Source organism: Lagenorhynchus albirostris, chromosome 10 (assembly GCF_949774975.1).
Source record: "Lagenorhynchus albirostris chromosome 10, mLagAlb1.1, whole genome shotgun sequence".
In the NCBI taxonomy this organism is placed as follows: Eukaryota; Metazoa; Chordata; class Mammalia; order Artiodactyla; family Delphinidae; genus Lagenorhynchus; species Lagenorhynchus albirostris.
Window position 1 is genome coordinate 13365998 of NC_083104.1, and position 15822 is coordinate 13381819.

At 38.1% G+C, this 15822-nt stretch overlaps 1 protein-coding gene across 1 annotated transcript in view; it reads right to left on the reverse strand.

The window, feature by feature from the left end:
- Window positions 1-15822, reverse strand: part of CNTN4 (contactin 4) — a 326783-nt gene that overhangs the window by 239543 nt on the left and 71418 nt on the right. The window contains exon 3 of the mRNA XM_060163881.1: window positions 3922-4017. Within this exon, the coding sequence (XP_060019864.1) occupies window positions 3922-4017 (96 nt within the window). The remainder of the gene's footprint in view (window positions 1-3921; window positions 4018-15822) is intronic.

A 15822-nucleotide genomic window follows, 5' to 3' on the forward strand; every position in this document is an offset into this window, starting at 1 on the left:
AGGAACTCTACAGATGCTGTTATAAGGTCCCTGAGTCTGGTGCCGTGCGAATGGGATCTAAGTTTAACGGGGATGTGTTTAGCGTAAAAGCATCCAACGACGACAATTATAGCTAGTTTCTCTATAACTCATAACAACGAAAATAATCTCAGAATCAGAATCACGTGGCTTTCTTTTTTTACACTGTAGGAAGGCATATTTTCCTCTAACAATGACGTAGTAAGAGCTGTCCAAATGTAAAATGCTACTTCTTCATGTGAATACCTGAGAAAAAGCCAGTCTTTTCTTAGTTGTTCACCTCTCTTAACAACAATGAAAAAAATATAGGAAAGCCTGAAGTGATTATATTTTAGTTTAAATTCTTTTAAATACGAATTGGACATAAAAAACTTTTAACACTTCTGCTTGGGTTTGATGTGGAAATCAAAGTACTCCACCTCAGCAGGGTGAACCTGGGCTGGTTTTGTAGAAGGTGATCAAAGTGGGTGTATCTTCAATCTGGCGCTGCCTCAATCTGTTCCAGCCAACTGAAACAACAGTTTTGGGGACCCTGCCCTGGGTTTATGGAATCAGAATATCCGTGGGCAAAGGCCAGGCACCTGTGGCTCTAACATGCTGCCCTGGTGATGCTTCCGCTTCCTGCACACCTCTGGCCAGAGGTGCGGAGTGTGGGGGGAGCATAGGTGAAGCTCAGGGCTTTTCAAACTTTAATGTGCACATGAATCACTTGGAGATCCTGTTAAAATCTGAATTCTGATACAGTAGGCCCTGTGTGGCATCCAACACTCTGCCTTTTTAACAATCTTCCAGGTGAGGCAGATACCTCAGGTACAAGGACCACATTTTGAGCAGCAAGGATCTGGGTGACATATAAAAGGAAGGTGGAAACAAAAATATCCCTTGGTGAGCAGTTCATGGGGATTTCACTGGTGAATGAGCTGTCAGTTTTAGTAAACTAGGAGGAAGAATCCCAAAGTACCTCACTTCTGTTCCTATTTAATGAGTGGTTGAAGATCACAAATTCCTGCTGCCAAATGACCCTGGAGTTGATGGAAAGCACAGTGAACATTCTAGATCTCAAAATACTCTGTTTCTAATCTAAAGAAGCATCAGAGACAACCAGAGCCCCATCATCCATAGTGATTTCTATTTTTTGGTGTCTGTGTTAAAGATTTAATAGTACAATCTATGCGACGACATCACATCTGAATTTGTACCTATTAACCAAGAAATGACAAAGACGCTATGCAGGGTGATTGCTAGAGCACTGGAACTACGTGCTGATGGAAATGCTTTTCAAAGTAGATTAATTGCTGCTCATTTCTATGTTATCCTAAGAAGGTCTGACACTGCACAGCTTTTGAAATAGGACATGCAGCATCCCTTACAATGGATCTCATGCCATTACCCAGTATCCCACTGATACAATAAAAGGCTGACTCATTTCCTTTCCTCTTCATGATCTGTTACAATAGAAACTGGGATACCATATGCTGGGTTTAAAACGCTCAGTATGTCCAGCGGCTCTTGGCGATGCTGCCAGCTTTAAGGTGATCACAGCCTGGAGAAGCAATGAGAGAATCACTGCTGGACAGTTTGCGTTGGAGGGTTTTGAGTAACTGGGGAGATTTCATCAGATAATCATTGACTCCACTGCCCCAAACTGATGGATGTCTGTGATGCTCTCTTATAACCTTCAATACCCACCTTGTTTTCTCTCAAATTTCCTTGCCTTGCCTGCCTTGCCTACAGTATTACTGAGCTCACAGTTTCTAATAGAGCCCATAATGAGAATATTTATTTCCTTGTCTTTCACCATCAAGACTGTCAGGAATGTCAGCACAACTCAAGGAACTGGATTTCAGAGCTGCTGACTGCTGCCAGCAGAGACAAGCAAATTTCAGTAGATGTCCACAGAAATTTTTAATATATTTCTGAGTGGGAAGGGGAAAGTATTCAGGTTCATTCATTGTGGAGCAGCACAACAGTGCTTCTTGTGTTTTGCGTTTCCCAAAGATATCATTGTACCAGGGATTAGTGGGGTATTTTTTTCTCAATATGCTGTAAGATTAATTTTCAGAGTTGCTGCCATGTTATGAAAGATTAATGCTGTGAAGGTAGCCTGCAGAAGAAATTAGCAAAATCTTCCTTTCTTATTTGATCAAATTTCATAATAAGAAGAGAACTGTTAATGTGAGTGAACATCACTTTAACCTAAATAGATGTCCAGTTAATTGCTCTCCTCATATAAAGGACAGGACTTCAATAATGCACATATAGTTTATAAATATGTTTAGTTTTTATTCAGCAATTATTATGTGATGATAGAACTAAAAGGCATCTGAGAGATTTCTTTTAATCTCTTCATTTAGAGATGAGTAGAGATAGAGAACGTGAACATAGTAGCCCAATATCAAATAATGATTTGAAATAGAGCCAGGACCAGAATTCATGTCCTGGACTCCAAATTGAATGCTTCTGATACTAACCTGGCAAGAAAATTAAGTCCTAAAGAATAAACCCATTTCTCAGAAGACAAACTCCTGAAATCTAATCTGGATTCTCTGCCAGTCTCAAACACCAGAAACCCTAACAATTCCATACCCTCCATCCAGACTTGGAGGGGTGCCTGCCTCTTCCACCTGCTTATCTATTCACCGTGCTTGAAATGCAAGCCATGTAGCTGTTTCACTAATTGTTATTTCCTGCTAAAAACATTAGCCAGGGCATTAGGTGAGAAGGAAAAGTTAAAACTTCTGAAGACAGGACAAAAATAAAATGGTGTTTTCAAATTCTCAGTTTAAAATATCTTCTTTTTCCATCACATGTAAAGCCAAATGGAAAATTAAGGTAATAACAAGGAGAGCAGGTATCAAACTAAATTTTAGCCAGAGTGACCACAAATGTAGTTTATCAGTCTTGTCAGCACAAACTGTAGGGAAATCCTAATAAATATCACTAACTACTAAACCTCCAGACTCCTGAACTCTGTATGTGCAGTCAGACTCACCTTCCAGTCATCATTAGTCCTTTCTGCAGACACTGCAACCTGCCTACACATCGTCTCTCCGCATTCTCCCTTATTATCAAAATTATGATTTTTTAGGGCCATCGTTTATCTGTAGAAAATACTTGATTTTTGTGTCTCTTTTGCCACTGGAGTGATCAATGAAATGTACATAAAAGTCCTTGGGCAAAGCAAACCTTCCATAATACAAAAGCAACTCAAAATGAAGAGACTTCTGACATTTGCCCTGCCCTCTTCCCATTTCTACCTTTCTGCACTGGTGCCTTAGCCATGCCCCATGTTTAGGACTTCAGAGAAGGATCAAAGAAAGGACTTGGGTCCTGGAGGATGTCCCCCAAAAGCAGTGCCAGCTTTATACCACATACCTTTGGAAGTCTTATGTGTGAGAACAACACAAACCCAAGTCCACTGAAGCCGGTGTTAGCTGGGTTTTCAGGGACTTGCAATCAAATGCATTCCTAACTGATCTAGTCATTATGAGTCCTTACAAAGTCATCTTGGATTCTGTGGTCAAGGGACTCTGGTTCTGGGTCTGATCCCTTCCCAGACCAACAATGAGATGAAGTGAAGCAAGGCCATCTTTTAATACGATCAAGTTGGAAGAAGTGCTGGCGGTTTTACCTACGTGGCTTTACCAAGCAACAGGATTCTGATTTTGATTGACTCAGGTATCTTTCCCCTTGAGCCAGGTAGACAGCAGGGGGATGGAACATTGGTACCATCTGATATTTTCCTATCCTAATTATGGGAGGCACTGATGATGCTTCCTCGACACAGAGGGACTTTGGGAATCTCTACGAACGACACTGTCCCCCTTTCTGATGCCAAGAGGGTGAACAATCAGCAAGAAAAATTGCTGCCGGTGACATGTGCACATTTCGGTGCAGAGTTACCTCCAGCATGGGCTGGTGGGCCGCACAGCAGTACCATCCCCTGACCTTGGCGGACAGACACGGTGCTTCTCGTTCTTGTTTTAAAGTTTTCAAGATCTGTTGGGAGACATAAAGGAAAAGGAGTTTAAAATTTAAAGTCCTAAGACATTATGGAAGACTAATACTACTTCAAAAGAGGATAGTCTTCTGCTGTAAAACGGCCTTTACAGCACCCGGATCAGGGAAATTCAACTCTACCGTCTTCTTGCATGATATTGTCTCATCCTCTATGACTCTATATCTATACTGTAAGGTAGCCACTTGCCACATGTGCCTATTTAAGTTAAAAAACAGTTAAAATCAAATAAAATGTATGAATTCAGTTCCTTAGTCACACAAGCTGCATCTTAAGTGCTCAAGAGGCACACGTAGCTACTGGTTTCCACACTGGACAGCAGAGAGAGAGAGAACATTTACATCAGTGCAGAAAGTTTTATTGGGTAGCACATGTCTGGATGGAGTAAGTGACCTCCCCAACTCTATCTGTAACTGAATATCATTATCAGGATGTAAATTCGTGGGTTTTGATAGTCAACTGTTTACTTCACAAACCGTTCCATTATATGCAATTATGTTTGTTACTCTATATGTACCTAGAATATGACTATCTCTGTCTACACACACACACATGTTACATACAATAATATGTAAACAGACATACATACACAATTGTTTTATAGAGTTCCTGTGTATTTTTAAATACTTATAAGGTACTGTCCAAGGTTCTGTTTGGAAGAAAGTTCCCCTTTCTCAAGGAGGTCAAATCTGGTTAGAAAGATAAGATGTTACAAGCCCAAAGATCACAGTTGGAGTCAGTAAATACACAGTTGCCAATAACAATGAGTTAATATAAGAAATATGTCTAATAAAGTGACAGACATATTATTGTTCAAAAAGATTTTTCTTTCATCCTTCCTACTGCAAATCCTCTCAGCAATGATTGTTTTAAGCGCCATTTCATTTTTTGTTGTCTGAAACATTTGATGTAATAACCTGTTACCAGATTTGAGGATTATTCTAAGCCAAGTGTGTTCTATAGGGTTGCAAGCCCTGTAGCTGTGCACATCAGAGTTCAGTAACATTTATTGACTATTCCCTCCATTTTGGCCATTTTGGTAAGTATTTTATGGTGATTATTTCAAGTGATCTTAACAACAATTATATGAGTTAAGTACCATTAATATCCTCATTTTACAGACTAGAAAAGAGTGGCACTATAACATTTGTTGAAGGGTACAACATCAGGGAGTAATGGAGCTAGGAAATAAACCTGGACAGCATTGCTGCAGTTACAAAATGGAATGTTTCCACACTCAGGCTTGGTTTCAGGGAGCGTTCACAGGGTTAAAAATAATTTATACACCAAGCTGATCTCCCTGTGCTATGCGGCTGCTTCCCACTAGCTGTCTATTTTACATTTGGTAGTGTGTATAAGCTCGGTGCTTTGTGACCACCTAGAGGGGTGGGATAGGGAGGGTGGGAGGGAGATGCAAGAGGGAGGACATACGGGGATATATGTATATGTATAGCTGACTCACTTTATTATAAAGCAGAAACTAACACACCATTGTAAAGCAATTATACTCCAATAAAGATGTTAAAGAAATAATCTATACACATACATGTCTTCATTACCAGCTTCTTCTAGAATTAGGCAAATCTGAAGCTCATATATTATTGCTTTTATCAATTAAACATATCCAAATTTGGCTGCCAGCTCGGGATACAGACATTATGAAAAGAAAGCTTCTGCCCTGTAGGGACTCAAGAGTTTGGTGGGCAGGACTGACAGGTAACACCTAATCATGGGAATCCAAAGACTGCTGAAGTTGAGGTGTGCAGAGCGACACCTTGAGGACCCGCACGTACTTAGTACAAAACAAAACATGACTACAATTTAAGTTTTGATGTAATAAGATTCCTTTCATTACATTTCTGATGTAATAAAATTCCTTTTATTCCATGAGTACCAGGTGAGGCTAGGACATGATTTTTTCTTCTCTTTAAGGAAATGGTTTGAGAAGCCTTTGAAAATGATTAAACTAGAGATTTAAAAAACTTCATTATGGCATTAATACTGTAAACCATCATCCCTAAAAATGATACTGAATCACTCTAAATTGTCGCTTCTGCATACAGGTTCTTAAAATAAGTCATCTAAGTTTTGGCAGAGACATCTCATACAATCTCCAGAGTGGCATGAAAAATTAAGAACTGATAGGTAATTGAGATCAAGTCTTATCCAGGCAAAATCCACCTTGATTCTGACTAGAGAAAGAGCATTAGGAAATGGGAAAGAAAATGAGAAATATATGCAATTATTTTTTTAACTTGTCCTTACTGAGTTTTAAAAACTGCATTCCTGTTTATTTCCCTATAGTTTATGAGTCCATGCAGTTCCACAGGATTTGTTTTGGACAGTTAGAAAATTGCATTAATTCTGGTATTTGAGATAATATTTCGATAAGATTCTTAGCAGTTAAGTGAAATAGATTCCAGATGGTAAACCCTACCTACATACTGAATGGAAATATTGCATTTGGGCAGATCTGAGTTTGAAAATCATCTCTGCCATGTATTATGCAAGGTTTAATTTTCCCATAAATAACATGAGATGTAATTAAATGTAATTTATTTTGAAAAAATGATAGGAAAAGATTAAATGAGGTAATATTTAAAAAGCACAAAGCCTTTCCTGCTACAAGTTTGGTGCTTACTATATGTTCTGTTCACTGAGGAATAATGTAGTCCAGTGGCAAATCATACCCCTATTATTCCATTTAAGAAAGGGTTTTGAATAGCAAATGAACTCTAGAGAGAGGTGAAGAGGCTAGTCAAAGGTCACCATATTTATGCACATGTTTAAGAAAAGATTGCATGTCCATTATTGGTCTTTTCAGATGTAATTATCCATTCAGATCCTAACTGCTAGCAGCATGATAATTTTCCAAATTAAAGAACTATGTGTGTGTGAATGGGTATTTTTTTGAAACTTGGGCATGGCCAGGCCTTTCCCAGAAATATTCTCACATATATATTCTCTTATTTAGGGTCATTTTCTCTCCAAAGACTTGGTACTAGGTAATAATCAGTAGCAAGAGGCATTCCAAGTTAGAATACGTTATAGATAATGTTATGTCATCATGACCGTAGCACTCATAGCAATAATTGGATCTACTTGCAAAATGTAATGAGTTCATACCATGTGCTAATAAATTTTCACACAGATCTCATTTAATTCCATTATAGTTTTAATTCCCAATTTTAAGGTGATGTTACTGAATTTCAGAACCTTCTTCACAAACTGAGAAAGTGGCCAGAAGAATACAAACTCATCTGCTTCTCTCCAAATCCACCACTATCAAGTACCATAATCTATCATTTCCCCACTGACTTAGTGAAGCCAGTGAAAAAGGGCATTCAAGCTAGTTACTTCACATCCTAGGGACCAAAAAAAAAAAGTTTGTTTGAATGAATTTTATGCTCTTCAGTGAATATGTAAGAAAGTCTACATTTCAATGCACAATGCGATGAGTCGGTACATTTGATTCCAAATTTTCTATTCCTTTGCTTTTCCTTGCGGGTGATCACTTGATGGGGGGATTTTAAACATCAGGTGCAAAGGATGGAGTGGAACAAGAAGAAAACAATCAGAAACCACCGTATTAAAAAGCAGGATTGCTGTATTGTCAGGGAGGTAGCTGAACCATGACACTTGGGTAGTATTCCCTTTAGCTCCGTGCAGCTAGTTACTAAAGGTAGTTGGATAAATGATAGTTACTAAAGGTACCTGAATAAATGATGTACTCTTATGACAAGGAATTAATATCCATGTACTGTAGTTTCTCAAAACATTTTTTGCAGCTTTCTGTATGGTTCATTGAAAAGTGACTTGGAGACTTTTTTTAAAAAATGAGTGACCATACATTTTGGTGTTGACTTCATTTATCAGCATTTTATATAAATCTTTCCAGAAATCATGGGCTAAAAAATGCACAGTTTTGTGGCAGATGTGTTTTCTTGTCATGTTTTTCTGTGAAAACAACTGTCCTTTGTTCTTCTGTAGAATATAATATTAGCACTTTATTTTTACATGAGGTTTTAAAAAATACACTATTATAGTACTTGGAAAGTGTAGCTCATTGAGAGCTTAGAGGAAGTGCTTTAGCAGCTAAATTCCTTGAGAAGTAAAAGTGTACAAAGGTCTTAAAGCTGCAACATGAGATAAATAATAAAAGCCTTAATATATGAAAACATTTGGAATTCAGCCCACAGAGTAAATCAGAGAGTGAGGGGGAAAAATCCCCAGATATTTACTGTCTGGAAAGTTATTAAATGTTTAGAGCTGGGGATGAGGTAGTCTATAAAAAATACCTGGATGGGTTGAAAGAAAACAAAATCGAGGGTCCAAGATATTTTTTGAGAAGTAATAACAGTAAATAAGAAAGAGTAACTTTTTTGGCCATCATTAAGGGACTGCCCATCACACTTATGAACAGGAAGAGTTAAAGCCATCCACAGGGTGGAGCCAGCGTAGAAGAGCATAAGAAATTCAGCTTTAAAATGGCCAGGAAAGGTTAATGACATAGTAACATACATCACGCTTTGTCAAGAATCCACAGAGGGGCAGGAGAAGAGGAAAGAGGAAAAATGATACAGTAAACCATGCAAGTAATGCACATATTTTTAACGCATGTATTATTTACTACAAGTTAAAAAAATACCTACTCACTTTTTTCCTGACTTGGGTAGACCTGGATTCTATCAATTCTCACAGGGTGACTTTAAAACAAGAAATTGTCAGTGACAGTTGCCTTTGTTACTGCTTCCTTCAAGAAGCAATCAATGAAAAAATCAATATCAGCTTGGAAAAATGGTCAAGTGATGTATTTGTTATAAATATAATTTCCATAATGATGACTGCACTATTTATTTTAAAAAGGTATTTGGGGGTATAACTTTAAAAAACAGTTATCATGCAGCATATCTAAAATTATGTCTTGACTCTGCCATTTGCTCCTTGAGTGTGTACATATGTGGATTTGCATGGCTTCTTGGATTCTAGGGACTCAGAATGACAATAAGTCTAACTTTACAAAAACCTTATGAGTTGCAAAGTCACATTTTTGACATTCTTTCCACACAAGAAGGAAGAAACCATTAGGGAGACTGGCATGGCTGACGGGTTTTTCCTGTGAGAGTGTATACAGCAAGAGGAAGAATTACTTAATGGTTTAGCACACTGGCTCTGGAGTCAGAAGGACCTGAGCACAAACTCGGTACTCTCACTCTTTAGCTGTACGATGTGGGTGAGTACTCTCCTTGAACTTCAGTTTCTTCATTTCTAATATCAGGAAAATAATTCCTATCTCATACGGCTCTTTAGAGATTAAGATCATGAATATAAAGCACTTAACACAATGACTGGCCCAAAGTCAGTAGTCTGTAGATGCTAGCACTATCATTATCATTTCTGAGCACCACAGGAAAGTCTACAGAAAGTAACTCACTGGGGCAAAGCTAGTGATTCCAAACTTCCACCAGATAAAGTAACAGTAGAGTAGTCAGGTCAATCCGACTGTGGCAAAATAAGCTGCTAAGACTTAAAACACCTCTTCTTTTGCTGGTCTTAACTGTGTTTTCAAGTCTAGACTGGTGCTAAAGTAAGCCAGATACCTTATCCTTTGCAGTGCATGGAGTGTACTCTTCAGGTGACTTAAAATTAAGAAACACTCCCATATACTGAATTCAGGTAATTTTCCTTAAGAAATTCCTATGATGGTATATTCTGAGCAGGTATTACTTTTTAATGTTAAGGTGGGAAATATCATTTTCATAAAACAGTAAAAACTGATGTTTGTGTATCTTTATAAAGGATACAAAATATTGTTATTTTAACAGAGAAATAAAAGACGAAACATATTATTTACTGATTATATAAATTTACTTGTTGCACTTAAAATTTGAGGAGTTTACACTGTATACCAGATGAAAATAGAATGAATATAAATGGAACTGGAAAAAAATATATATATACATTATATGTTTGTCAGTATCTTGCTTTTCCTATGTCATTAATTTTTCCATTTGTTTAGCCAACCTTCAGCAAATAATTTTTGAGTTCCTCTTTTCCTCCAAGTATTGGTGTCAGCCATTTTATCTCTCCAACAACTAAGTAAAACAAAACAATCAAAAACCTATGGATATGCTCAAGATCTGACATTAAATATCCCAATTTGTTGGCAGTTTAAAGTAAGGGATCAAAATCTGATTCTAGGTAGTGGTTTGACTTTGAAAAGAAAAGCCAATCTCTTTCCTGGAGATCTTTGTATAGATAACAAAGGACCTTATCAGTATTCCTAAATTAATGTACACACACTTTACAAATGACTCAGTTATAGAAATTGTTTATGACCTTCTTCTTTCATAGCCTAATGCTACTGCTATCGACATCCCTACGAAAATCCTTAGAGCACTTGTTTCAAAGGGAAAAAGGAAGAACTCATGGGAGCTCTCCCAGGTGCTGATTCTGACCCTCACAATGTTTTCCCTCTGTCTGAATTTTTCCTCAACCTATTTAGTCATATCAGATGAAAGTCTATAATTTAGGGATTACTTTGGAATTATAGAAATGCCATTTTAAACCCACATATGGCTGCAAATGCATTACCTTGCTATGAGTCACTTACAGTGAAGAATTAATTAATTCAAAGAGATTGTTTCCTCTTAAATAAATAAGAGCAGTATGGATTCTTTGAATGTGAGTTTTGATTAGCCAAAAAAGAAACAAAGAAAATGTAATCTATGGAGTAATAAGGAAGGCAACGTAGGGCTGAGAAAGCTCAAGAAAGGAATAATGACTTAAAAATACTCTTAAATTTGATTTTCTTCACAGGTGTTTCTTACTGAAAGAGTTATGTACCAACAAAACTATCTATAAACAATACTAGTTTCTCACTCAAAATTCTTTACCTTATTTTTTTGTAGAAGAGCTGAAAAGGAAAAAGAAAAAAATACATATAGGGTGAGAAAGGTGTGTGCAGATTGCCAAAGACAAATTTGTCTGGGGTCAGCAATTCTGCATTTAGCAAGAGGTTACTCTCCTCTTTCTCTTCCTGCACCACATTTCTACATCACTTTTTCTTTCCAGTAACAAAACCTAGGAAAGACCTGAAAAGAGCATAATGAATGCTACCTGTTACGGAGGCTTCTGTGGGCTGATTTTGAAATTTAATCACTTGTGTAAATATTAACTCTTTGGGAGAAATGTAAGGCCAGTTTCAACTAACTTATGTAAAGAACACAATTTCTCACTTTCCATGCATTCATTCATTAAATCCTCACAACAACTCTATGATGTAAGTATTATTACTGATTCCACTTTATAGAAATTAAAAAAATCCATATCCGAGATCACAGTCCTAGTATAAGGAAGAGTGTGGATTAGACCCCAGCTCTTCTTTGACCCACAAGTCCATGTATTTAGCCTCTATTCTATACTGAATTAGATACCAGGAATGAAACAACACATGTTGATATTCTGGTTGACTATTTGAGACTCATAATTTTTTACCCCTCTGCTATTATTTTCTTGACTTTACAAGAAAATAAAGGCTGCTTTGCTGCCCTTTTCCCTGTAAGTGTACGACTTTCCTGATAGCTATTTTTATTTCTGATTTCAGATTTTTTCTTTCCTCGTTGCTTTGACATACTCTATTTTACCTAGACCTTCATGCTATTTAAGAAGCCAAAGAACAACCCAGTTTCAGATGTTTGAGTTTCCCTGCGTGTTCCATAAAAGTGTGCACCTACCAGACTCATGAGGTTACTGTGATTAGTACAATCTGGCATCATAACTACTGTTGTTCTCCTTTGGAGACAGGTGCCCTAAAACACAAGCTATTATTACCAGCAATTTTCTCTACAGGAGCACATCTCCTTTTGCATACCATCCTGACTCAGGAGTGTTAATGGTTAGGCATCTGCATTCTCTATCTTTGGTTTCATACTTACATAACACAAAGAGAAACAAAAGTTTCAGAAAACCATTTGGCCTAGAAAATTTTAGAACAAAATATGGACTCTTTGCTGAGCTTTACAATAGCCCTTAGGGATCTGATCCTTGCCCAGGTCCCCAGTCTCATCGCCTGTTAGGTTCCCCCTTACTTATTTATACTGTAACAACCATGTTTTGCTTTCTGTTCTTCAAACACCTTAAGGCTAATCCTGTTTCAGGACCTTTGAACTTGCTGTTCTCTTTGCTTGGAATGCTCTTTACCCATCTTTTAGCTTATCACGCTCATTCTTCGGGATTCAATTCAAATGTCACCTCCTCAGAGTAGCCTTCGCTGAGTTTTTAATCTGAAGTAGCCCACCACGCAGCTCCGGTTACTCTCTACCACATCACCTCTTTATTATGTCTTTCATAGAGATCATCACCAACATCTGCGACTACTTTGTTCATTTATATGATATTTGGTTTACTGTTCCTTCCCCCCCGCCCCACCCCAAAATGAAGGCTCAAGAGAGGCAGGAATCTTTTCAGTCTTTATCAGGCTATATATAGCACAGTGCCCAAAACATGTCTAACACATATGATGTGCTTAGTTACTATTTGCTGAGCACTATTCCCTTTCCTGCTTCACACACTGAGGTGGTGGTCAGGAGACTTGCTGGAGTAGGGTGAACCTTCTTGTAATATTTGTCCATATGACACACTGTCTTCCAGCATCTTGGCTACGATGGACCTTTGTGTGCTCAATGACCAGGGATGCTCTAAAAGATAACTTTAAGAAAAGGTCTTTAATCAACTGCACCGAACCACCTACGATGCCTTAAAATGAAATTTAAAATGAAAGCTTAGAGGCACACTAATATTGGAATGCAAGCAGCGTATGACACAAACGCATTGCTTGGCAAAAGAAACACTCTCTCACCCACTGACACCTGCCCCAGGGAACACTTGAGATGAAGAAAACATGAAAGGACATCATGCAAATTGCACAGGCTTGTTGCTCTTTGTAATCAGGGCTGTTATCAGCTAGTCAGGGAAATATCCTACAATTATCTGTTCTTCACCTAGTGTAAGAGTTGTACAACTTGATAGACTTATGGTCATTACAGTTTTGATGGAAAGAAATGTGAATCTTCATTTTGAACTTTTACTTCATAGGCTTTTTTTTCTCCCCTCTGAAAATTAAAATTAGAAAGTTGTAATTCCTTGCCCAAGTCTTCCTAAGAAACGGGCAACCCTAGTGGGCAAGTCAGATATATTCAAGTAACATTAGAATAAATATTCCCTGAAGAAATGCTGAAAAGGCACTGCATCAAGAGGACATTGTAAAGCTGCTAATCTACGGGAAAAAACTTTGAGGATGTATTACTGGATGGAGATATATGGGCCACAGATCATGATAAAAACCCAGAGACCACAACTCTACCAGCCAAACGACTGGTCATGAAAAACCTTGCTTTAAAGCGAAGGGAAATTGCTTCATATCTGACTTTTTCAGTCCATTTCTTTTCTTTTGTTAAGCTTTCAGGGGTACAAGCCTGAGTAACGAGATGGCTACCGAATTTGCCTAACACTTAATGGCAGTGGATACAATCTCTGAAGGAAGAGGGGCAAGTTCTCACGCCTTGATCATAAATAAAATTAGGTAGATGTTCGTATAGTTAAACTGGCTCTTAATTCTATCCATAAAAGTAGGCATTTTCCCCAAGCAGCTTGGGAGGAAATTACGCTGATGGTTAACTTTAAAGGGAGAGGCAAACTTTACTAGTATTTCCTGACACCAATGCTCTGCAGAAGTTTTGCTTTAAAAGCAAGCAGAAGACTCCTCACTATGTACTCAGTTGTGGATTTCTGAACTAATAAAATAGGGATTGATGACTCATAACGAAAAATGCCAGTCATGCTTAAATTCATTGCTCCTAAGAAATTGAACATGTTCTGCCATACAGCTATTTGGGGGAAATCAAAGCTTTTGGAAGTAACAGGTTTGTTTAACCACGGGCTCATAGAGGGCTATTTCTTTTCTCTTTTCCTTCTCCTTCTCTGAGTATAAAACATTTCTTGGGACACTGGATGCTGAATTAGCTGTATACTGGTTAAAATTTTTTAAGGGCATAAAAAATGCTGTATATGGATGAAATTCCCAGATGAAGAGCAGCTGTTATTTATGTTGAATTTAAGTTGCTTCGGCAACTCCAACCATATATTTTTATCTCATTTAATTACAGTTTTGAAAATAAAACCATCATCAAATATACATGCAAGCCATGTGTTTATTCATCATCTATTTAGACTTTGCTATGGGGGCTGTTTCACCGTTCCCTTCACAGAGAGAAATCAGAGATAATGCTGCACTGGGGTAACACTGCCAGTTTTTGGAAATGTCATCACTCAAGCACCTTGCTTTTAAATACACCCTGAGAATCAATACAGATTCATTCAATACCTACAATAGGCCTCCAATGGGCATCTATCATATGCCAGCCACTGTTTTAGGCACTGGGGTTACACCATTGAAAAATAAAACAAAACAGATCTCTCCCCTTAAAGAAGGTTAAGTGGGTGAAAGGACCATAAACAAAATAAATAAATCATGCATAGCATCTTTGAGGGTGATAAGTGCTATAAAAAATAAGTTAGGGAAACAGGATTGGGAACTGGCATAAAAACTATAAAAGAGGAAGATAATATAAAAGTAGGATCTTGCTACTTTCCATCCCACTTCCAAACGTGGAGAAATAAATCACTCTCCCTCTGCTGACTCAGCTCCTGGCCCCCATGGAGGCTGCAGAGAAGGGCAAAAAGTAGTGTCAAGCGACACAGCCATCCTGATTTAGTCTTGTACTTTCTTATTTATAACTGAAGTTGAAGTCTCCTTAGTTCAGGTAACACCTGAGGAAACTAATAAATATTTTCATCTTCCATCTAAAAGTTTCAAAGAGTGCTAACTTCTTGGTAACTGAGGAAGTGGGAGAAACAACTGAGCAGGCATACTAAAATATACACTGATTTCCTAAGGGAAGACAATTACCAAACCAGTATTGTGATAACTTATGCTCTGCTTTAGATACAGGTACTGTTTTCTGCCTCAGAAATCCTACAAAGCTAGAGAATTTCAGAGGTGGGAAGATCTTACTGTCTGTCTTAGTCTGTTCGGGCTGCTATAACACATATGCCATAGATGGGGTGTCTTATACAACAGACAGGTATTTCTCACAGTTCTTAAGACTGAGAAGTCCAAGATGAAGGTGCTGGAAGACCTTGTGTCTAGTGAGGAATTGCTTATAGGTTTGCAGATGGCCGTCTTCTCGCTGTGTCCTCACATGGTAGAAAGCGAAGAGAGAGGAAACTCTTCATGTCTCTTCTCACAAGAGAACTGACCCATTCAAGAGGGCTCCACCCTCATGACCTAATTACCTCCCAAAGGCTCCACCTCTTTATAAAAGCACTTTGCCAGGGGGTGACGGTTAGAATTTCAACATATGAATTTTGGGGGAGACGCAAACATTCAGTCCATAACAGCATTCTTTCTTAATCTGAACTCCCTCCCTTGCCCCCCTCCCTTCTTCCCTTCTCTCCATCAATATAATTTATGGTACCATGTGTGGTGGATGCTGTGGAGAATATTAGGGTAAGTCGAACATGATGCCTGACCTCAAGAGGTTTCCAATTTCGATCAGATAGGCCCATAAAGAACTCTACTGCAAGGTACAAAGGAAGTAGTCAATGCTGTAGTGCTGTAGAGAGAAAGCGCTATGGGAGTTGATAAGAAGTACTTTTTGCTGGGGTGATTCATCCAGTCAGCGTTTCAGCTGCACAAATGATGGACCCAAGTATATGGATCTTGG